At 39.2% G+C, this 23,310-nt stretch overlaps 1 protein-coding gene across 4 annotated transcripts in view; it reads left to right on the top strand.

Annotated features, from left to right (window-relative positions):
- Positions 1–23,310, top strand: part of MSH5 (MUTS-homolog 5) — a 490,172-nt gene that overhangs the window by 455,400 nt on the left and 11,462 nt on the right. For all 4 annotated transcript variants that reach the window (XM_089456522.1, XM_089456523.1, XM_089456524.1 and 1 more), the window contains 3 exons: positions 19,232–19,285; positions 19,443–19,531; positions 19,751–19,782. In XM_089456522.1, the coding sequence (XP_089312648.1) occupies positions 19,232–19,285; positions 19,443–19,531; positions 19,751–19,782 (175 nt within the window). The remainder of the gene's footprint in view (positions 1–19,231; positions 19,286–19,442; positions 19,532–19,750; positions 19,783–23,310) is intronic.

The raw sequence follows: 23,310 nt of genomic DNA, 5'->3' as shown, positions 1-23,310 counted from the left end.
CGAGCCATTTGTTGAACTGTTCTGTTCATTCTTTCAACCACACCATTTTGCTGAGGAGTCCTTGCGGTGGAGAATTTCCTTTTTATTCCATGTTGTTCACAAAAGTCAAAGAATTCATCCGAGGTAAATTCCCCTCCTCGATCAGATCTGAGACATTTGATTTTTCGATCTAATTCATTTTCAACCAAAGCTTTGAAGGCTTGGAACTTTTCAAAAGCTTCATCTTTATGCTTTAGAAGACCTATCCAACACATTCTAGAAAAATCATCAATGAACAAAATAAAGTATTCTTCTCCACGAGGTGACTTTTTCCTTGATGGTCCACATAAATCAGTATGGACAAGTTCAAGAGGCTTACTAGCTGACCCTTCCTTTTCCATGAAGTGAACTCTGGTTTGCTTGCCGATTTGACATGGTTTGCATATTGTATTTTCTGGGATGCTGATATCTGGAAGATCACAAACAACCTTGAATCTGCATGCTTTTCTTATTTGAGAAAAGCTTAGATGTCCCAATCTTCTATGCCACAGCTAGTTTTCATCATTTTTGCTTAGATAGCACTGTTGTTGTCCTCCCTTGAGTATGTATAAGTTGTTTGGAGTTCTTGTACCTTTGATCACGGTCTCTCCTATATCAAGCTCATGAACAACACATCCGTTTGATCGAAACACCACTTCATTTCCTTGATCACACATTTGACTAACACTCAACAGGGTATGTTTTAAACTGTCTACATACATAACATTTCCAACTTTAACCTTTTTTTCAAGAAAACAGAGCCTTTACCTTTTATGATAGCAGGAGTGTCATTTCAAAATGAGACATTCTTTTCCTTTTCTAAGGCATTATATGAGTGAAGTTTTTCTTTGTCACCTGTCATGTGTTTTGAGAATCTACCGTCAATGTACCACTGATTTTTTTGTCCTTCTGCATGCAAGGCTATACCACACCTTTCTGTTTGAGATTCTTTCCTTCTCCATATCTTGGTATTTAATGGAGTTTGCTTCTTTTGAGATGTTTGCCAAAATTTGCCCCTGCATTCAAATTCTTCATGGCCAAAGTTGTTACAGATTGAGCATTCTATTTCATTTTCAAGAAGAGAAAAATTTTTATAAGAATTTTTCTTGATCCCTGTTACATTCCTTTGATTTCGTTCTTCTCTAGTCATGATGGTTCTGTAAGCAACACATTGAGAAGCTTTGTGTCCAAAATTATGACATGAAAAACATTTCCCATTAAAGAACATTGCCCATTAAAGAAGTTCCTGCGACTATCGAATCTATTGACCTTGTGATTGTGGTTTCTATTGATATTCATGTTTGGAGCAAATTGAGTATGATTTATCTGATGTTGGTTGTGGCTTCTATTCATCCTTGGAGTAAATTGAGTCTAATTTACCTAGTGATCTGCTTTATGTCTATACTATTCACTAGTCTGTGCTACATCAAGATAGCTTTTGGTGGAGGTTGACGGCTTCTATGATTGATATGCTTCTTCAGTATATCCAAGACCTGTCTTTATCAGAGGAGAGCGCTGAACTTTGATAATTTCAGCTAAAGTTTCTAATCCTTTAGCACATCTAAGATTGAGAGATTTCGTTTTCTCAAGATCCTTTCTTAAACCCATAATTTCACATTCTAGTTTTTCATTGTGTTTTTCTTTTTCAGCAAGTTGGTATGTTAAGGTATCTATAATCATATTCTTTTCTTCTAAACAGATTTTGAGTTTAAATATTTCTTCATGAAGGTCTTCCTCTTCTAAAGCATCCCAAAAATTATCATCGTCATAAGCCATGAGAAGTCTGTAATCTTGTCCAGTTTCATCTTCATCACTATTAGATAAACCATCACTAGCTTCATGAGTATAGTAACTCCTTTTATTCACAACTTGTTTTCTATTCCCTTTTGCATATTCCTTTCCTTTTTCAAGTTTATCTTTATGAGGACATCTGGCAGCATAATGACTGACTCTGCCACAAGAAAAGCATTTGAAGGGTAACTTACCTCTAAACCTTCCAGAACCCCATTGAAGCTTTTTGACAAAGTTTACCTCATCTTCTTCTTCTGAAATATGTCCTGATTCATTGTGTTCTTCATTTCCTTTTGCTGAAGCTTTGAATGTGGTTTCTCTCATATCTGATGGTCCTCCTTTTCTCATCTCAAAGGCAGTTAAGATTCTGTGAAGTTGCGTCATAGTGATATTCTGCAGATCTTGTTTTTCTTTTATGGCAGACACTTTGGATTCAAATTTAGCAGACAAAAAATCTCAAAAATTTCTCAACCAAGGTAACTTCCTTAATTTCTTCACCCAGATTCTTCATACAATTGACAACCTCATCTATACGTAGGAAGTAACTAGCTATGCTTTCATCACTATGCATCTTAAGAGTTTCATACTGAATTCTGAGAGTTTGAAGCTTAGCATGTTTTACCTGAGAGTCTCCTTCGTAGCTCAGAACGATTTTGTCCCATATTTCTTTGGTTGATTTGAGCTGCATGACTTTGAAAAACTCTGATTGTGACAGACTTCCCAATAAAGTATTGACAGCTTTGGCATTGGTTTCATATTACTTTTTACCTGCCGTATCTGAAGGAATCGCTGTTGGAAATGTATATCCTCCTTCCACAATTTCCCAGACATCCGTTCCAAGCGATTGTAGATAGGTTGTGGTTCTTATTTTCCAATAAACAAAGTTGCTCCCATCGAAGATTGGCGGTCTGATGGATCCCATGCTTTCTTGATTATTCATGTTGATGGATCTCCCTTCAAGCGATCAAGCTTCTTCTGAAGGACTTGCTCTGATACCAATTGTTGGAAATAATACTAAGAGGGGGGTGAATCAGTATTATCAGATCAATAATTTTATTTCCCAAACAAATTTATATACGCTACTTCAGTGAAGTGAACTAGTGTGTACATGCGACTGTGCTTAAAGAAACCAGCGTATATGCAGAGAACTTGTGATTTAGACAGTTTATCATGTGTTGAGCTTAAACCAGTATATCAAAGATTTATTAGATAGTGCAGTAAAAGCAGAATAAAGCATCACACATAAGCAACACACATGAACACCAAGATTTAAGGTGGAAACCCAATGTGGGTAAAAACCACCTGCTGCTGTTGTCTCTGTCTTCTTTTAATAATAAGAAAATTTGTTTACAATCTTGTACTGGTGCAGACTCATACCAATACGCAGGCTTCTACCTGCAGAAGGTTACAACCTTCTCTCATTTTCCAGTTTCTACTGGAAGGGAGCTACAACCCCCTAGCTCTTGTACTAGCCAATATGTTTACTAGTACATAGGTGCCAGCCTACAGAAAACTCCACTCTTCCACCAGGGACCACGTTTCATGAATTTTCAGACTAGATACTCCTGGATCACAACACCACAAGCTAAAGGCCACGTTTCATCAAATTTTCACACTAGACCCATCAAAGTCTTTTAAACTTAAACTGCATCAACCAATATTCAGTTAATCTGAACAATCAGATCACTGACACCAGAACACTGTGCTGAACCTAGAACCCTGCATCATCATCCAGAACCAGCTGTAACCTCAAAAATCATGCATTAGAGTGTATATGCTACTTGGTTGAACCCAACCTGCATGTATACGCTACTTCCTTTAACCCAACCTACGTATATCTCTAAAGATACTGAATCATAAACTTCTGAACCACAAATTGTACCAATCAATGACATTTTGAAGATCTACTGTCATATTATAGAGTTCAAAACAGATAGCAGCAAGGATCACCCTTCCTTCTCAATCAATCAATCAATCAGACTCAATTTCCTTATACAACAGTTCTACGTTCAGATCTAAGAGGACTTCATTGATAGACAACAGTAAAACAACAAAATTTGATTAGATAGATCAGTTAGATCTGAACATAAGTTTTTTCTTTTTGTATACGCTACTTGAAAGAGTCGAACTTGCGTGTACACGCGCTTTGGCCGAGACGAACCTGCGTACAGATTTGCAAATTTTGACTCAAAACTTTGCTGCAATTTCAGACTTCAGACAAACCCAGATCATGATAGATAACAAGTAGAACAGGTGCAAAACATCAGATCTAGTCTCAACCAATATCAGATCATTCAAGAATAAGTCATTTCAAGTCTCATGATTCCTAATCCAATGTTGAACTCAAGGTGCACATGAAAATTTCAGATCCAGTCCCAAACATAACCCTGCAACATAATATATACTTCAGATAGAAGTATTCCTTAGAATCTCATTGCTTGCACACCATGGCCTAATGATCTTCTCCTCCTTATATACTCTTAGGCCTTTCTCAATACCTTGGACCAAAACCACTTAGGACCAATACCTTGGACCCAATACCTAGGGTCAATACCTTGAACGAAATGCCTCGGACCAATTACCTTGGACCAAAATACCTTGGATCAAATACCTTGGACCACAAACTTGGTTTTCCAACGCGCTTTTCCTCCTATGAAAGTGCGTGTATACGTTATACGCTACTTTTGTTCTGTTAAACCGCGTGTATATGTGCCTTGGACAAAGTGAACCAACGTATACCTCTCTTTCTTCATTCTTTGGAGTTTGATTTGTAATCATTTGTTGTTGACCCGTTGCACTGTGAACTTTCATCTAAGTGAGTTGCCATCAAGGACAACACCTGTATCATAATGCCAACACAATCCACCTCCTTCTCCAAAGGAGGAAAAGAATTAGTTAAGATAGCATAGTTTCCCAAGTTATTAGATTCATACGCAATTTCATTATGAGGCTCCTTGGGATTTTCTATATGAAACTTTCTCTCCAATTCCCTATCCAATCTAACCATGATTCCCTCACTATTAGGGATGGTAACATAACTTAAATCCATTTGCAAACTACCCCCAATATCAGCTCCCCACTTTCTAGACAATAACATCCCCCAAGCATCAAGCACATCAATCACCACAATATCCATGGTGATCATAATGTCAGGATGTACAACTAAGTGGACTTGAAGATCTTTTATCAAACCACACACTTCAATGATCTTTGAATCCATTGCACAAATGTTGTGGTAGGGTCTAGAAATCCTCAAATTTAATTGATTCATGACTTTCTTAGTCATGACACAAGATGATGCCCCAGAGTCAAACATACAATTGTGTAAAAGCATTCAATTGACCAACATAGTGATGAAAAAAGGTTGGTGGTCTTTGTTATCTCTACACATATCACTACTTTGCAGAGTGATAGGGGCATCCTCATATCTATCCTTAGAAAAATTAGACATTTCTTTTCCATTGGGAACATCAATGGCTTTCAACAATTTATATCTTTGGGAGGGAATCTTCATGATTTCAGTCACAGGAACTAAAATCTTAGCATTATTAATCCATGTGAAAATTCGATCACTGCAGCAACTGATTTACTTTTCCTACTTATTTCATCATAAGTTATTCATGAAATTACTTCAACAAACATTAAAATAAATACTGCTGCAGATATCACATCGTAATACAGAAACAAAAATATGCACACATTGACACAATTATTTTGGGTTAATGTCCCCAGAAAAACCCAATGTGGGAAAACTGGTGCATCAAGGGAGGATTTTATATTCAACAATTTTCTTGTACAACAGGGTGCCAAACTGGATTACCCACAGATAGACAAACTTCCAGCGCTTTCTTAAACCCAGCGTAGGCCCTACTGACCTCTGCTACAGCCTGAAACCCTCTGCGTCAGCCTACTGAGGCTCTGCGCAGCCTCTCTAGGCTTTTGCGTCACTCCTGCAGCCTCTGCGTGGATGACGCAGGCCCTTCTGGCTTTGCACAGTCTCTACTGCCTCTGCGTGGCTTCTTCTGGCTTTGCGTCTGCCTTTTTTGCGCTGATCTCCTGTCTCTCTGTTCCGTATTTGCTGCCTCCTGACTGCTCTCAAGACCACTAGTTCAATTTCTCAGCAAACCCTGCTCCAGAAATTGAACTGACTGGTCTCCCTCAGTGTCTTCTCCAAGTGTCCCTCAAGCCTCCTCTTATACTTTTTCTGTTGACATCTCAACGGCCGAAATTAAGTCCCTAATCAATGGCTAAGATTAGATCTAGCTTGATCCATGTCTTTTTGGACCATTCTAACACAGATTCATATTAATACACATTAATATTTTATTTTCCCCAAGTTTAGACCAGTGTTTTACGACTCCGACTCGGACTCCGACTCGGCCGAGGATCGACTCTGACTCCGACTCCGACTCGGTAATGACTCGGCCTAGTCGATTTCAATGACTCGGTCGTTGTAAAAAACACATTAAATATTTATTTTTTTTATAAAAAAACATAATTTTAAATATTTTAAACATAATTTTAAAGATTTTCATTCATGTTTCCAAAGTCCAAACACACAGCATTATAATATAGATGGAAGACAACATATGATCAAAGTAGGCTCATGAACCAATCCATTATATCAAAATGGTACCCAATGGCAATACATAGTCAACTGTCATACATGATCAAAGACTCAAAACAAAATACAAATAACCAAGGAGGCTAGAAATGGCCTCTACAACAAAAGTAAACTGTGATGGTGACCAGACTCCAATACTAGTACTACTGCAGCACTGCTAGCAGCTACACTACTACTGGCTAGTAGCTACTGCCAGAGGAGCCAAGATCATCTCGACCAATCTCTGGAGTCTGGATCATCATCATCAGAACAGTGAAAAAAATATACAGTAGCTCTAGGTGTCAAGGTAAGGGTTTCAATTTGTATTCCTTTGTGTGTTCCAAATTTCCAATGGAATTTGTTTGGGTAATTCTTTGAGTATAATTTCAGAACTTTATTGTATTTTTGATCCGTTGGTGTTGTTTTACCTTGAGTCTAGGGTTATTTTAAATTTTTATCCTTAAGATCTGTTCTCTTCCTTTTTCCCTTGTGATTCGGTTGGGATTCCTTTTCAATTGCACACCCAGAATTTTATTACAGACCTGCTCCAAAGAACTCGACATCCACTAACAATGAACTACAGGACTTATGCTTGACTGTGGATAATCATTTGCACTGAAGACTCAAGTAAAGTGTTTAGGGCTCGGACATGTGTAGTAGGGCTTGAGGAAAAGTTATATTAACTGCAGATTTTAGGCCTTATAACCAGCAGCATAGTACTGTTTAGGTCCTTTTTGCATTAATTTGTTTTGTAACTTTGAGTCTCTTAGGTATTCTGTTGAGTGCAAGAGTAGGCCCTCATCCAGGGCATCGTTTGACATTTCAATTGTAATTTGGACGATACCTTATATATAGACTGATATATAGAATCTAGATATCAGATTTACTAGCTGTAATAAGATCTGTACATTAAACAGATATGAAGAACCTGGGCTTATTTCAAAGGGATTGACCACTGGTATCTTCAACAATGATAGTGATATCAGCCCTTTCACTCTTCAGCTCAGAAAATCAGTGCATAACCATGTCACTCCAACAATGGACACGATCTGAAATAATTGTGGAATGAGGAAACACATACAGCAAAACTCAGCTCCCTTCACACTTGAATAGTCAACAGTGATAATAGATATATGGCAGATTTCGATTCCATATTAAAACATATGTGACTTAAACTGCATTAAACAGTTTGGAATCCTTAAACTCCATTAAACATTTGAAAAATACCAAAAAAATGAATTTTTTTATGTCTTTTATGCCTGCCCAGCCGGTTTTCATTGACTCGGCCTGGTCAATACGGACTCGGCCTGGTTGACCGAGTCAACTATGACTCGGCCTGGTCATTGGATGACTAGGCCGAGTCATAGTTGACTCGGTCAACCGAGCCGGTTTACTGGCCTGGTCGCAAATTTTTTTAATGGCTCGGTTTGACCCGGCCGTTTCCGAGTTGACTCGGCCTGGTTGTAAAACACTGGTTTAGACTTAGGGACTCCATTAAAAATATTAATTATTTTAATATCTCCTGATCTGTTTAGAATCTGCCCAAACCCTTTTTGGGTATTGGAGATGTCATGTGCCCCAACCTCTCCAACAAATTTCTTGGCTAGAGCACATCCGATGCTACCGCAAATCAACACTCCCTCTTAGCGAGGACTGTACTCTAGCAATACTCCTCACTGAGTATTACTCTGATCATCCGGCATCGATACCTGTGCTAATGCTAGGCCTCCCTGCCCAACATCCTCTGCACTACTGCATCCTGTACTACTGCCCATGGTTCTGCCACTGCCACTACTTCATCTGTACGACAGCTCCCTCTGCATCCATGCTGCTATTGGTCCTTTCTCCCAACACTGCATTTGCACTGCAACTCCCTCTGCATCGGTGCTGTTGTTGGTCCTTTCTCCCAACACTACATCTACACTGCAACTCCCACTTCATTCGTGCTGCTAACACACTACTTCTGAAAGGGGTTCTTTAGCATCCCCATCTTTTCCCTGAAGTAGTGAAATTTTCACTTTCCAAGGGCCTTGGTGAGGATATCTGCCACTTGTCCCCTGTAGGAGTGTAGCTCAATTGTATAGCTCCACATTGGACACAATCTCTGCAAAGTGAAACCGGATATCAATATGCTTTGACCTATAACGAAATACTGGATTCTCAGAGAGTTTGATGCAACTCTGATTATCACACATGATCCTGGTAGCCTCCATATTTCTTCTGAATAGGTTTACCAGCAGTTTTCTAAGCCATATGGCCTCACACGACGCTGTGCTTGCTGCCATATATTCTGCCTCAGACGATCTCAGAGCCACAAAATTCTGTTTCCTACTGCACCAGGAGGTTATTCCTGATCCATTGTTGAAACAATACCCAAAGGTACTTTTTCGATCCACTGAACTTCCTGCCCAATCTGCATCAGTAAATCCACTCAACCTAATATCCTTCCCCTTGTTGTACAAGAGCCCATAATTAACTGTTCCCTGTAAATACCTGAGAACGTGCTTGGCTGTTGCCCAGTGAACCCTCTTTGGTTCCACCATGAACTGACTGAGGGTGCTGACAGCGTAGCAAATATCTGGCTTGGTATTGACTAGATACATCAGGGACCCTATGAGTTGTCTGTATAGGGTGGGATCGACAGATGCATCAATATTCTTCCATTTGGTGATCATTGGCATAGCCATAGGTCTACAGTCTCCCATCCCGAACCTTTTCAAAATTTTTGTAGCATACCTTCCTTGCCCAAGGAAGATTTCTCCTTTCTGTTGCCAAACTTCCAACCCTAGAAAACAGTGCATTCGTCCCAGATCCTTCCTATCGAACTTTGTGGCTAGATTCTTCTTGCAGTCTTCAATAAGTCTGGATGATCCTGTCAGGAAGAGATCATCCACATATAATACTAAGATAAGTGGCTCGCTCTCTACGACCAGATAGGAGAGATTTAGATCCGCATCACTCTTGACAAACCCCATCTTCTGCAAGTAGCCATCTGTTCGACCATAGCACGCTCTTGGTGCCTGCTTCAACCCATACAAGGCTTTCTTTAGTCTGCATACATGAGACTTCTTCTCATGAGTTTCAAAGCCCTCTGGTTGTTCAATGTATACTTCTTCTTCTATTACCCCGTTCAGAAATGTCGTCTTGACATCCATCTGATGGATCTCCCATCCCATCTGGGCTGCAAGAGATATCACGGTCCTAATAGATGTATACCTGGCTACCAGGGCGAAGGTTTCCTCGTAGTTAATCCCTTCCTTTTGAGCATACCCCTTAACCACAAACTTGGCCTTGTATTTTTCAATACTACCGTCCACGGCCTATTTGATCTTGTAGATCCATCTTGAACCTACCACAGATCTGTCTTGAGGCCTTGACACCACCTCCCAGAGATCTTTTACCATTATGGAGTTATACTCCTCCACCATCGCATCTAGCCAGACTTGATGCTGAGCTGCCTCCTTGAAGCTGGTAGGATCTCCATCCTGATCTACTAACGCATGATACCTGTCTGGCTGTTTGCTTTCCCTTTTACTGTTCCTTGGCTTTCCGATGAAGTTCTCTGCATCACGTAGAATCTGACGAAGTTCCCTGCTGGTTCTTCCTCTGCCAATAGGTGCTTTTGTTTGCTCCTCTTCCTCATCCTGAGAATCTTCCTGATCTGAGGAAGGATTCTTCACTTCCGTTGGTTGAAGAGGCATGACCAACGGATCCTCTTTCGACTGCTCCTTGGAAGGCATTTCACGAGATCTTCTGAAAGCTCTGTCCTCCATGAACTTTACATCTTGTCGTACTACTACCTTCCTGCTCCTTGGAAGATAGATCCTGTATGCCTTAGCGTTCTCGCTATATCCTGCCAGATACCCCTTTTCTACAGTCTGATCCAGCTTCTTCCTCTTTTCTTCGGGTATGCGACAATATGCCAAACTCCCAAATATCCTGAAATGACTGACTTCAGGTGTCTTCCCAGTGAAGACTTTCTCTGGAGTAATCTTGCCCAATGCCCGATGAGGAGTCTTGTTCTGAACGTAGACAGTTGTGTTGCATGCTTCTGCCCACAGGAATTTTGGCATATCCTGATCATACAGCATGGCCCTAGCTGCTTCTACAATAGTCCTATTTTTCCTTTCTGCCACCCCATTCTGCTCTGGATTGTAGGGAGTTGTCCACTCTCTTCTGATGCCCTCCTTAGCACAAAAATCAGTGAAGTCCTTATCAACATATTCTCCACCATTATCTGAGTGCAAGACTTTTATTTTCTCACCTGTCAAATTCTCCACTAGAGCCTTGAACTCCTTGAATTGAATGAAAAACTCATCCTTGGTTTTCAAAAAATAGATCCAAGTTTTCCTCGAGTGGTCATCAATGAAAGTAAGGAAATACTTGGCACCGCTAAGAGCTTTGATGGACATAGGTCTGCAGATATCTGAGTGTATCAATCCTAGTACACTCTTTGCCCTGTGGTTGCTCCTAGGAAATGTTGCCTTGGCATACTTTCCTAGAGCGCATCCCCTGCATACATCATCTCGTTCCGTACTCAGATCCGGAACTCCTGTTATAGTGCTCCTGAGAATTCTCAGAGCTCCATGGTGCAAGTGACCCATCCTTCTGTGCCATAGTTCGTTCAAGTCTTTGTCCCCATGACTGCCTATTAGTGCCATTGGAGATTCTAGTTGTAATTTGTACAACCGATTACTTTTGATCCCGATCTGCACTTTCTTTTTCCAACTCGGGTGTTTGACATATACCTTTTCCTTGATGAAGTAGACGTCATAGCCCTTGCCTTGTAGTTGTGACACGGAAAGTAAGTTCATCCCCAATCCTGGCACATGCAGCACATTTGTGGCACGGAACCGCTCTCCCGATTCTGTCTGAAAAACTATGGTACCCTTTCCTACTGGAGTACACTTTTCCTTGTTCCCCATGGTGATTTGAAAGTTCATCTTCTCTTCTCAATATTCTGAGAAACACTCCCTGATTCCTGTCATATGCCATGAGGCTCCACTGTCTATATACCATACTTCTGATGATGCAGCACTAGTCATGCACACCACTTCTTCTTCCAACCTGGAAGCCAATATAGAGAAATCGAAATCTCTCTCTTGTGCAATCTTCTGAAAATTTTCGTAAGTCCCCTGAGGTGGATGCCTCTGCATCGTGGTCTCGACCCATAAATGATTTTCCCTTTCTGTCTCTGATTACTTCCTCTGATACCATGTGAAAATTCTATCACTGTAGCAACTGATTTACTTTTCCTACTTATTTCATCATAAGTTATTCATGAAATTACTTCAACAAACATTAAAATAAATATTGTTGCAGATATCACATCGTAATACAGAAACAAAAATATGCACACATTGACACAGTTATTTTGGACTAATGTCCCCGGAAAACTCAATGTGGGAAAATTGATGCAGCAAGGAAGGATTTTATTATTCAGCAATTTTCTTGTACAACAGGATGCAAAACTGGCTTACCCACAGATAGACAAACTTCCAGCACTTTCCTAAACCCAGCGTAGGCCCTATTGACCTCTACTATAGCCTGAAACGCTCTGCATCAGCCTCCTGAGGCTCTGCACAGCCTCTCTGGGCTTCTGCGTCACTCCTGCAGCCTCTACGTGGATGACGCAAGCCCTTCTGGCTCTGTGCAGTCTCTGCTGCCTCTGTGTGGCTTCCTCTGGCTCTGCGTCTGCCTCTTCTGCACTGATCTCCCATCTCTCTGTTTCGTACTTGCTACCTCCTGACTGCTCTCCAAACCACTGGTTCAATTTCTCAGCAAACCCCGCTCCAGAAATTGAACTGACTGGTCTCCCTCAGTGTGTTCTCCAAGTGCCCCTCAAGCCTCCTCTTATACTTTTTCTGTTGACATCTCAATGGCCGAGATTAAGTCCCTAATCAATGGCTAAGATTAGATCTGGCTTGATCCATGTCTTTTTGGACCATTCTAACACAGATTCATATTAATACACATTAATATTTTATTTTCCCTAAGTTTAGACTTAGGGACTCCATTAAAAATATTAATTATTTTAATATCTCCTGATCTGTTTAGAATCTGCCCAAACTCTCTCTGGTTATTGGAGATCTGATGTTCCCCAACCTTTCCACCAAATTTCGTGGCTAGAGCACATCCGATGCTACCCCAAATCAACAATCCATCCTCCGAAGTCAATATTCAACTTCGATGTGGGTGGAGTGAAAATTTTACTATGATTTCTTTCTTTATTCTTTCCCCTTTCCTTATCCTTGGCTATATCTAAAATCTGAGTTGATGAAGGCTTCTCTCCATATAATTCAGTGATCCTAGCCAAATCTTCAAAATTATTTATACTATAGGAGGATTGAGACTTTCTATTTACCTTCTGACTACTCTCCATAACTTCCATCCAATTTTCCAAGGACAAATGATGCTCTTTTCCAACTACATTGATTTGCTCACTTGTTCCCACCATATCTCGTTCTAGGATCCTTCTTGCATAAAGACAAGTGAGTTCATCATGTATGTCATCACAAGGTCTACAATAAGGCATGGAATCATCAACTAAGTTTGTAGACTCGAGGGGATTAGGTGGCCTATGTTCATTGGGAGTTCCTCTCTTTTACCATCTATCATTTCCTCTATTTGGGAATCTCCCACCTTGATTTCTTTCCATGACCACTAATCGATTTTGGATAGCATTCATTTGACTGGTGTGATTTGCCTCCATATTCTTGATGAGTTGGGTTAACTCCTTAATAGGATCATGTGTAGTCTCTTCTTTGGCCTTGTTTTTGGAATTATTTGGTTTCGATGGCCCTCTAGTGAAACCAGGAAGTTCTAACTTTCCTGATTTCTTTCTAGCCTTTTCCATTTTTAAGGCTTCAGTTTGAGCTACACCTAAATTCACAAAATCCTTCCTCCTCAACTCATAAGCAGTGTCAACACCAAAAGCATCCAAATATGAGCATAAAAGAAATTCGTCAGTTGGTTTAACAGTAGTAGGCATGCTTTTTACTAATCCATTGAATCTCTTGTTAAACTCCATGGTTTCGTTCTCATTTTTCTTCATATTGCTAATGGCGTTGATCAAATGCCTGTTTTCCTTCTTCTCTCCAAACTTATCTAAAAATGCAGCTAGAATGGCTTGTAAAGAGTTATATGAGTTAGCAGGTTTCTCAATGAGCCAACCAAGAGCATCCTCTTCTAAAGATAAAACCAAAAGTCTCATCTTCACATCCTCATAATTAGCAGTGTTACACCATTAAAAAATACAAACATTAAATTTTTTCACATGTCATGTAGCACTAATGGCATTGTTACCTTGAAAGGAAGGCAACTTTTCAATAGCCTTGTTAGGGATATTGTGAGGATAGCCATTTATGTTAGGGAAGTCACAAGGAGCAAAAAGATCATTCATAATGTTAGGCTCCAATTGTTCTTGAAAAAGCAAATGGATATCAGAAATAGCCTCTTGCCCAAGACTAGCAAGAGCTCTCCTACGAGAAATTCTATTGAACCTCTCTCTAAAAACCCTTTTAGGATTAGGAAAGGGGCTAACTAGACCACTTGAATTTCTCCTAGTAGAGACTCTTGCAAAATTTGGATTGAGTGGAGTCGCCACTTGAGCAAGAATCTAAATCCAAAGTTCAAAAATGCTAAAACCAAAAGGCTAGTCGATTTCCCAAGTACAAGAAAACTTGTCCCCGGTAACGGCGCCAAAAATGTTGACCCTGCCGCCTACACCTACCAACAAGTTAGTGAAAAAATCTTTCAACCTCACAAGGTGTGGTTGGTGGCAGGGAACTCAGAGAAGGGGCTGTCAAACTAATCCCGACTCTTTGTTTGAGTTATCTCCTAGGTTAGCTAAGAGGGGTGGTCCCTAATGAAAAGTTAAGTTAAAAAGGATGTGAGTTTCTAGGAGGATTGTTAGAGTTAAATGGATTATCTCTTTAAGATTTATAAGCAAAAAATTGATATGAGCAATAACTATCATAAGATAAACATGAAATACATAAACAACCAGTGCCTTCCAAGTATTTGCTTTTTAAGAAATGAAATTGTATTTTGCTTAAAATGAAGTGAAATGCTTTCAAATGGAAAGCCAAAATAACCTTGGACTTGAGTTTCCAAATGAAAAAGGGTTACTTAGCTTATGCTTCAGCTTCCTTTCTTCAAACTTGAATTGCCTCCAAGAACACCTATAGGAAAGCAAGCAAAAGAGTTAGCATGCAAAAGAAATAGTGCTGAAATATGTGAGATGAAATCACATGCATGAGAAGGAAAGAGTTAGAAACCCAATGCAAGTATAAAATACACTTTATATTACAAATTCCCTCACTAAGATCAGCTTGAAAGAGCTGATTTTAGTGAGTGAGAGTTAGGATTTAAATCCAACAACTTAGCCTCAAATGCTAGATAAAATCAATATGCACACAAATGAGAGAAGAAAATATATGATATTTTTCAAGATGGAAAAGAAGCAAAGGGCTCATGAAACCCCTTTTTAAATAAATCTCTTGATGTCTTATGAGATTGCTGGCTCGAACAACTTGTGGGATCTTTGATATCCTTGGAGGTGACTATTCCAACCGAAGAAGTCCTCACACTCCAATAGACTTGGAAACCTATCATTTGAACACACAAGTGCCTGCAAACCAATTGTTAGTGCAAAAAAGACTTGGCATATAAAGGCCAAGTTGAGTTTGTCATTCAACCAAAAATAACAAGCTACAACAAGAGCACAAAATATACCAAGCCCAAAGGAGATTTGAGATAGCTGCAAAGCTCTCCTTCCGAGACAATAGTGCCTTTAGAAAAATGCACAAAAAAAAATTAGATAGCAATGTAAAATCAAATTAATAATAACATCAAATGAAACAAGTATATCTCATCAACCAAAGAATGCACCACAAAAGAAACTAGTAACCCCAAAGACTTTCACTTTATTTAGCTCAATAACAATTTCAGTATAGTAGCAATAATATCAAGCTTCACCAACCCTTTTACAATGAGAACTGTGTTACATTTATAAGAACCCGAGAGAAAATCCCAATGAAGAACCAAATGCCAAGTGGTGAGAGGGAGGAGATCACAAGGCAAATTCGAATTTGCTTAGTGGCTGTGATATTTGACCAAGTGTCCAATGAATCTCTGAGTGTAGTAGTGAAAATATCCTCTCTGGTTGAGCATAGATCCCTGTGGAGCAGTTGTGTAACAAGTGTGAAGAAACTAAAGTAAATTGGAGACAAATCATCCACCAAATCTGGAAATAACGCCACTTCAAATTTGTGAATAAATTGTTGTGCATGTTCCTTCCTCCTTGTTGTACGTATCTCTTTAACTGCTGGTGACTGCATGTTGGAATATGAACATGTGTTTAGAGGAGATGAGATAAGGGGAGTTAACTCCCACATAAAACTGTTGCTAACTTGCCACGTAAAACTATTGTTAACTCCACGTAAAATTGTTGTTGTGCATATGGCTGAGGTAGATAACAGCGTACAGGTGGATAGTAAAGTGGATTGTTGGTGGAAGCCATTCTCCACAAAAGTCTCAACAAAATCCTTAATCAAATCTTTGATACCTGCGTTGATTTCCTTGCTGGCAGCGTTGACCACTTAATTCTGTTGCGTGGAGTTTCCCTTTAGCATGTGCGTGGAGCTCTTTTAATTTGCATGTGCATATTTGCCTTTGATAAACCATACGTAGAGTAGGAGGGTGAGGTGGGGTCCACTCCCCACTCACACTTTTAACATAAGACTTTGGCTTAAATCAAATCCATTATATTTGAATTAAATCACATGTAAATTATTAGCCATACGTAGCATTTCATGCACCTTACATGATGCCTTTGACCATCCTTTTGACTTGCTTTGACTTGAATTTTTGACTTGAGCCTGTTGTACCTTATGAGGTGGGCCCCACATGCTTGCCACATCACCCTTGATTCTCCACATAATTTCCATGTCAAAATTTGACTTATCTTGACTTTGGAAAAATTTATCATTTTTTCCAATTATTCATTTTTTTTATTTTTTTTCCTCATTTTTGCTACTGTCATTTGAAAAATCGGCTTTTGAGAGACTATAAGTCATTTTTTGACCCCCAAAGTGGGTCCTAAGATAATGCTAGGCCTCTAAAGATGAATTTCGAGTAGTCACACGCCCGAAATATTTTGTAAGGCCATTTATTTATACCATTACATAGAAAATAATTAAAAAATCTCGTTTTGCAGGAAACTTTTTAATTATTAAAAAATCTACTTAGACCTAGCCAAATTCCACGAAATTTTTTGCGTGATCTAGTATGGTAATATACATCGACTCTAGACACTAAGATGTGTTAGGGGCTCAACTTTCAAACCATCACCCCGGCTTTGGGGTCAAAAGTGAGTGAAAAAACCCAAAAAATTATCCACCTCTAAAAAAGAAGGGATAATTAACCAGATAAAAAAACATTCCAAGGTGTATTCGTTTGTTGATCGAGTCCCAACATCCTAGGCCTGTTATAGACTCAAAAGCTCATCATTACTAGTATCACTTATTACAATTCCCCGCAAGGTGTGGAATCTGGGTACAAAAAAGATGATGAGAAGAGTTAAAAAACTATGTTGACTGATGATATCTGATGGTACAAGTGTCCTTTGGATCATCCTTGGGCATGGAGTCTTCATATAATCATCAGGTGTCACTCCAATGGTCAACAGGTCCCACATGAATTTTGGGATTAAGTGGGGGCCCAAACATTAGGAAGGAAGGGAAATATTGCGGCTCGAGTGGAGCATGGGGGCCACCCCGTGGACAATTACGTCCCACATGTGGAAGACGCTCCCATTGGAGCGAAGTTGGTGGGGAAAGTTGAGTTGGACCCACATGGGCATCTTGAAGGCTCTTTGATAAATTAGCAAGAGACACTCATTTTGGTCATTCAATCATCTATTCAGAAATTCAGTCTTTGACATAGCACGCTTGCGTTGAAGCCAAGTTTGCAGTGTTGTTTAGCACACGAGTGTCTTTGAGCAGAGATATCAACCTTTGCTTCGGTGGATTTCGAGTGCCAGTCCAAAGAGGGAGTCCTACCTATATGAGTTCGTACTAGCAGCAAGGAGTGCGAGTTTGTGGAGAGGATTGGCAACAATAGCACAGGGACTACGTAGTTCGTGGAGGAGGCACGCTTGGAGGTTGGGGAGTGAAGGGAGTTAGCGTTTGAAACTTGAGGTGGAGTCTGGGGAAATGTTGTGGGGGCTTTTCTAGCATTTTGGAGGGGCAACAAACACAACATTTGTTATAGGTTAGATCTTTTGCTTGTGGAAGAGGGCCAGCATTTGGGGGTCAATATTCGAGCATCAAAACAAGGATAAACCCTTTCTGGGTTTTTCTGGGTTTATTGAGGAGAGGCCAAAATTAGTTTGGTGGAATTTCCTAGGAAGATTTGAGGGGCCAAACAGGGGTTCCAACTCAGCGAACAACTAGAGGAGCTAAGAGAACATTGGGCCGAAATTTCCAAGGTCAACATTTGGCCAATTCCTTCGTGGGTTTTTGTGGGTTATTGGTGGAGAGCCCAAGGTTAATTTCTCGGAATTTTCTGAGCATCCGAGGAAACCCTAATAGCAGTTCTTTGCAGCCAACAACATATTTTCTAGGTAGTTTCAGCGCAGAGCCAAGAGAGAGCAACAACAAATTTGAGAGGGATTTATTATTGTTCATTTGGGCTTAGCTAGTTTTCCTTGAGCAAGCCTAGGTGCACTCTTTTCAACACCACATTGTATCCTCTTATTTATTAATAAAATGATTCAGATCAGCACAGTTCATGGAGATTTATGGTTGTTAAATGTGCTGTAAATTTTTGTATGTGTTTCTGCTATATTTGCTTTGTTTAACATCGTATATTTCCATTAGGAATATTACAAAATACTTTTCAAATATAAAACATCCCACGTTCAATAGGGTTGTTGTATTTCAAAGCAATTTGCTACTTTTCTCTACAGAAAAATCCCAAGTGCAGAGCAACAAAAGACCACAATGGAAATGATGAGTGAGAATCTAAGAAATGGAGAGTATGTATACAAATTTTCCCGGCCTCCTATCCATGCTCATGCCAATATAAGGTAATTTGAAACCCCATCCGCTGTCCATATTTTTAATACCTGTCATGCAAAATAATGCCCTGCCATGTGGTGCTCAAAACAACCTGTGGCTAGCTGATGATCTTTTCCTGATATTAATTGTTGTCTGTTGTCAATAACCATGTCATATTTTCCCACGCAATCAAGGTATTATAGGCACTTATTATGGTGTTTTAGGTTTTCATTGGACAATAACTTCGGTTGCAACATTCTCAGTATAAAAATATTATTTAATTTTTCACGTTCTTCATTCAATCAAATCCATGGAAGTAGCATTATCCTCTAAATTATTTATCTTCCATTTAATAGAGAAAATGTTTAATTCGAGTGGAAGGCTATCAAAAAGCTAAGCCCTACAAGTTAAATTTGTTGCTTTTTATTTCTAGAGTGGGTTGAAGCACATGGGTGAGCAAATGTTCATTTTTATATTCAGAGGTTTTAGTACCAAAATATGTATCAGGAGTACAAACTATGATTGAAATATAGGACCGTGACTAATATGGCATAGAAAAAAAAACATTATAATTAAATTTGTTGCACAGTGACTAATATGGCATAGAAAAGAAGCGTTATAACTGAATTTGTAGGACGGTGACTAATATGGCATAGGAAACAAGCGTTATAATTGTATAGATGAATTTGTAGTTTTCTTCCAAAACAACAATATATAGGTTCTCGTATAAACAATATGGGTGCTTTATGATATGCAGGTTCTGGTGTGCACCCACCTAAGTGAAATATTCAATGAATATCATTTACCAAAGGTTCGTAACTATTTCATAATGTCATATCCAACAAATTCAAAATTCTTTTATCGGGCCAAAGTTCGAGTATAATGTTTTGCTGGTTCAAATTGGTTTTAGTATAGTGTTTTGCTAGTTCAAATTGCGAATATAATGCTTTGCTGGTTCAAATTGTCAGTCCGAAAGCCTTAAATTTTATACCATGAGCATTCTCCAACCCAACAATAGTGTTACGATAGGAGTGGATGATATTATATTCTTGTACAGGTATGTACATTGTTTCATATATTTCATTATCTGTACTAATTTTTCATCATTTCATATATTCAATTATCTGAAGTATATGCCATTATTTGAAGTAATATTTCATTGTTTCACAAACATGGTTTCTTCACTTATTCTATCAGTTACGTAACTTATTCTATTACTGCAGTCTTTAAGGGTTTTCATTCACTAACTTATCCTGGCTGACATTGTGTTGAACAGGCTTGTTCCTGGCCGTGCATTTTCCAGCTATGGTTTGTAGCATAACTTAATAGAAATAAATTCTTTCTTATTTTTCCTCTGTTCGTATTTTCAATGTGATTTTGATATTTTTATTTGTTGAAATTATCATGTTTATATTAGCACGTACTAAGTTATTTTCTGCTACTAATGTCATAAACTGCTAAGGTTATGGAATTACATAAGAAACTTTCATTAATGAGAAAAAAAAATATGCATATTACAACAAAATGGTTGGAATCATGGAACACCCTACATCCATGACAGTTCGCATTCAAGAGATAAATTTGCTACAACTTAAAATAAACATACTCTCTGATTTCACCATCACCCAATGCAAAATGTTGGTATTATAAACCCGCTTGCAACCAGAGCTATCAGGATTTCCAATACAGTTCCTTTGGAGTAGGAAAAAAACCACCTTAAAAAGGTATTCCAAGAAAATGTTACAAGGAGAACCAAATGAGAAAAGTATTCCAGAAAGCACAAGAGGCTCATGAGGCTCATCATGTACACCAGAATGATCAAGAAAAAGTAGAGGGCCCTCAAGTCACTTTACCATATACTAAATGTACCACTGATGGGATGGAAAAAATGCTAAAAAGAAGAAACATTAAGGTTTCTTTTTCCCCCAAAGCATAATTACAGCATTATAGACAAGGAAGAAAACCCATGTGGATCCAAATGACAAAAATGTGTGTACCCCATATTTTATCTTGTGGGAGTGTTACCTCACAAACTCTCACTTATGTGTAAAAGTCCCAAGCACAAAGTGAAAACACAAGGGCAACTTAGAGGGGCCACCTACTATCACCTTAGTGACTCCCTCTTTGACTTTAGGTTGACTCTTCTTCGACACAAGGGGGGTATCCCTAAGTTAGGATTGCTAAGTAAATAAATGGGGTGATGGAAAGATCGAGAGAATAGTGCATATACAAACAGTGGCAAATGGAGTCAAGAAGCCAATCCAAGAGAGCAAGTTTATGAATGGTAAGGACAACAAGGCCCACCAAATTTTGTCGCAAGAAACCCTAACATGCTGAAAATGAAAGTCGGGAATGGACTAGGATGGCCTCAAAGTTGCCACATCAAAGCATTGCTAAAGGAGTGTGGCTGACACATTAAAGTATTACAAGCAACAAATTTAGAAGATAATAGGATGTAATATTCCTAAGGAAAATTAACAGTGATAGACAAAGCTTCAACAATACATGCAATACAAATTCACACATATAATTAAACACCCAAAAATACTCCAAAAATTGTGCCCAACTTGACCATTTTCATTATAAATCAATGGTGGGAATATAATGAGTGTGAACAAGTGCACCTGGGCTTACCAAAGGCAAGCTAGACAAATTCCAGGTGAGAAAACAATGTGCCTGAATGCTGGAAAGTGACTCCTCCTCTATGCTTTGCGCTGCCTTGGAAATTTGCACTGCTAGTTGGTATGAGACCCCTATTTGATCGCTCTAGACTGCTCGGAAAATTCAGCCAAATAAATCTTGGCCTCTCCTCAATAAACCCAGAAAAACTCAGAAAGGGTTGGGCCCAGTTCCAACCTCCCAAATCTAGCCCCAATTAGTGTGAGCCCTTCCACTAGCTAGAAAATTCATACCACCCAGAAATCTGTTGCAAATGCCCTCAAAAAATTGTTGATCAACCTATTGCACGTATTTTGTCACAAGTCCAAGGAAGAAATTGTGCAAAAATTTTCAAAGTTGAAGATCATCAGCCATCAGTTTATTATGTCATTGTAAACCCAATTTCTGCAAATTGTAATGTAAATGATGCTAGTACGACCATTTTATTATGTAACAACCTAGGTAAGCCTATGATTTTGGTGACGAATTTCATCCTAGGAGGTTTTTCGTCTCACCGCATTATGTGTGTTTCTAAACACAGATAATCGGCAAAGTTTTGTTGGAATTTCTAAGTTTAATCCGTTAGAAATTCTTTCTGTACTATCTGGTTTATTTCTTCCTACTTGTTTAATTACTTAACAAGTTATTTACCATGTAAATACTGAAAATAAACACAAGTATAGTATCAACATCTACAGATCATCAACTGAAAAAAACAAGCACACAAGTGACACCATTATTTTTGGACCAATGTCCCCGGAAAAACCCAATACGGGAAAACTGGTGCAGCTAGTCAGAGGATTTTATTATTATGTAGATTTCAGAATACAACCAGGGTGCCAGAAATGGCTCACCCAATAGAGAATGCCCTTGGCAGTAGTACCTCTCCTCGGAGACAGATATTTTGGCTGATTAATCACCGGATGAACGATCCCATAACAACAATTGCAACTTCCACTGCTCTGCATCACTCTGATAGGGACTGCGTCACCCTTCCCAGCTCACCAGCACCTAGTCTGCCCCACAAAAATCTTCCCAGCGCTGCCTCTTGGCCCTGCGTCAACTCTCCTAGCCTCTACGCAGTGACATAAGCCTCTGCGTCACCCACGCTGGCCTTTCCTGGCTCTGCGCAGCTCCTAGCTGCCTCTGCGTAGCACCCAGCTGCCTCTGTGTCAACCTCTCTGGGCTCTGCGCTGTCTCTCTGGTACCAACTTTGCCTCTTTGCTATGTATTCACTGCCTCTCACTGTTAATCACTAATTCGATTTCTCTTAGCAAACCCCGCTCTAGAAAATCGAATCAGTGATCACTCTGGTGTGTTCTCCAATTGACCCTCAAGCCTCCTCTTATTCTTTTCTCGTTGGTCCATCAACGGCCGAGATTAAATCTCTAATCAACTGCTAAGGTTAGATTTGGCTTGATCCATGACTTTTGGAACATTCTAACCCAATTTTATATTAATACCCATTAATATTTTATTTTTCCTAAGTTTAGACTCAGGAACTCCATTAAAAATATTAATTATTTTAGTATCTCCCAAACTGGTTAGAATCTGCCCAAACCATTTCTGGGTCTTGGAGATCTCATGTGCTTTAGCCTCTCCACCAATTTTCATGGCTAGAGCACATCCGATGCTACCCCAAATCAACAAGTTTTTCCCTCCAACTTAACCCCAAAGCTAGGGTGGAATTTATTGTCGAAGTCTTAGGTGGGTCCTAGTGTTTTTAGTTGAGTCTATTGTAAAAGTGATTCGGGAATAATTTAAGCTATTTGGCTAAGTTATTTTATTACAAATCACTTGGTCTACTAGATCATATTGTGTCGTAGAATTTTCTAATCACTTTTTTGCAGCTAATTGGAGTTTGGGATTTTATTTGAAATTTTTGTATATATTGGGGTTTTGGGTATTTCTATTTTCATTTGTATTGGTGAGCTCTAAAGGAATTTTTGGGGTTTTGAGCTAGATCTAGGCCCTTGGGGGTAATATCTAGTCTCAAGAAATTTTTGTAGGGCCAACATCAAAAGATTTTGCAGTGAAATTGAGCAATATTGCAAATCTGAAGCAGATTAATTTTTTGGGCAAAGGTTTCAAATTTTTTTATGGCCTCCAGGCCCACTGTCCTCCTCCTAACCCAATGTTTTTCCCTCTAAGCCCTAGTCGTCAACCTTTAGGACCTAA

Source organism: Pinus tabuliformis, chromosome 7, assembly GCF_031772625.1.
Source record: "Pinus tabuliformis cultivar Carrire ecotype Pingquan chromosome 7, CPIR1, whole genome shotgun sequence".
Lineage (NCBI taxonomy): Eukaryota > Viridiplantae > Streptophyta > Pinopsida > Pinales > Pinaceae > Pinus > Pinus tabuliformis.
Note: the sequence above shows the minus strand (reverse complement) of the source record. Positions and strands in the feature narration are given on the sequence as shown.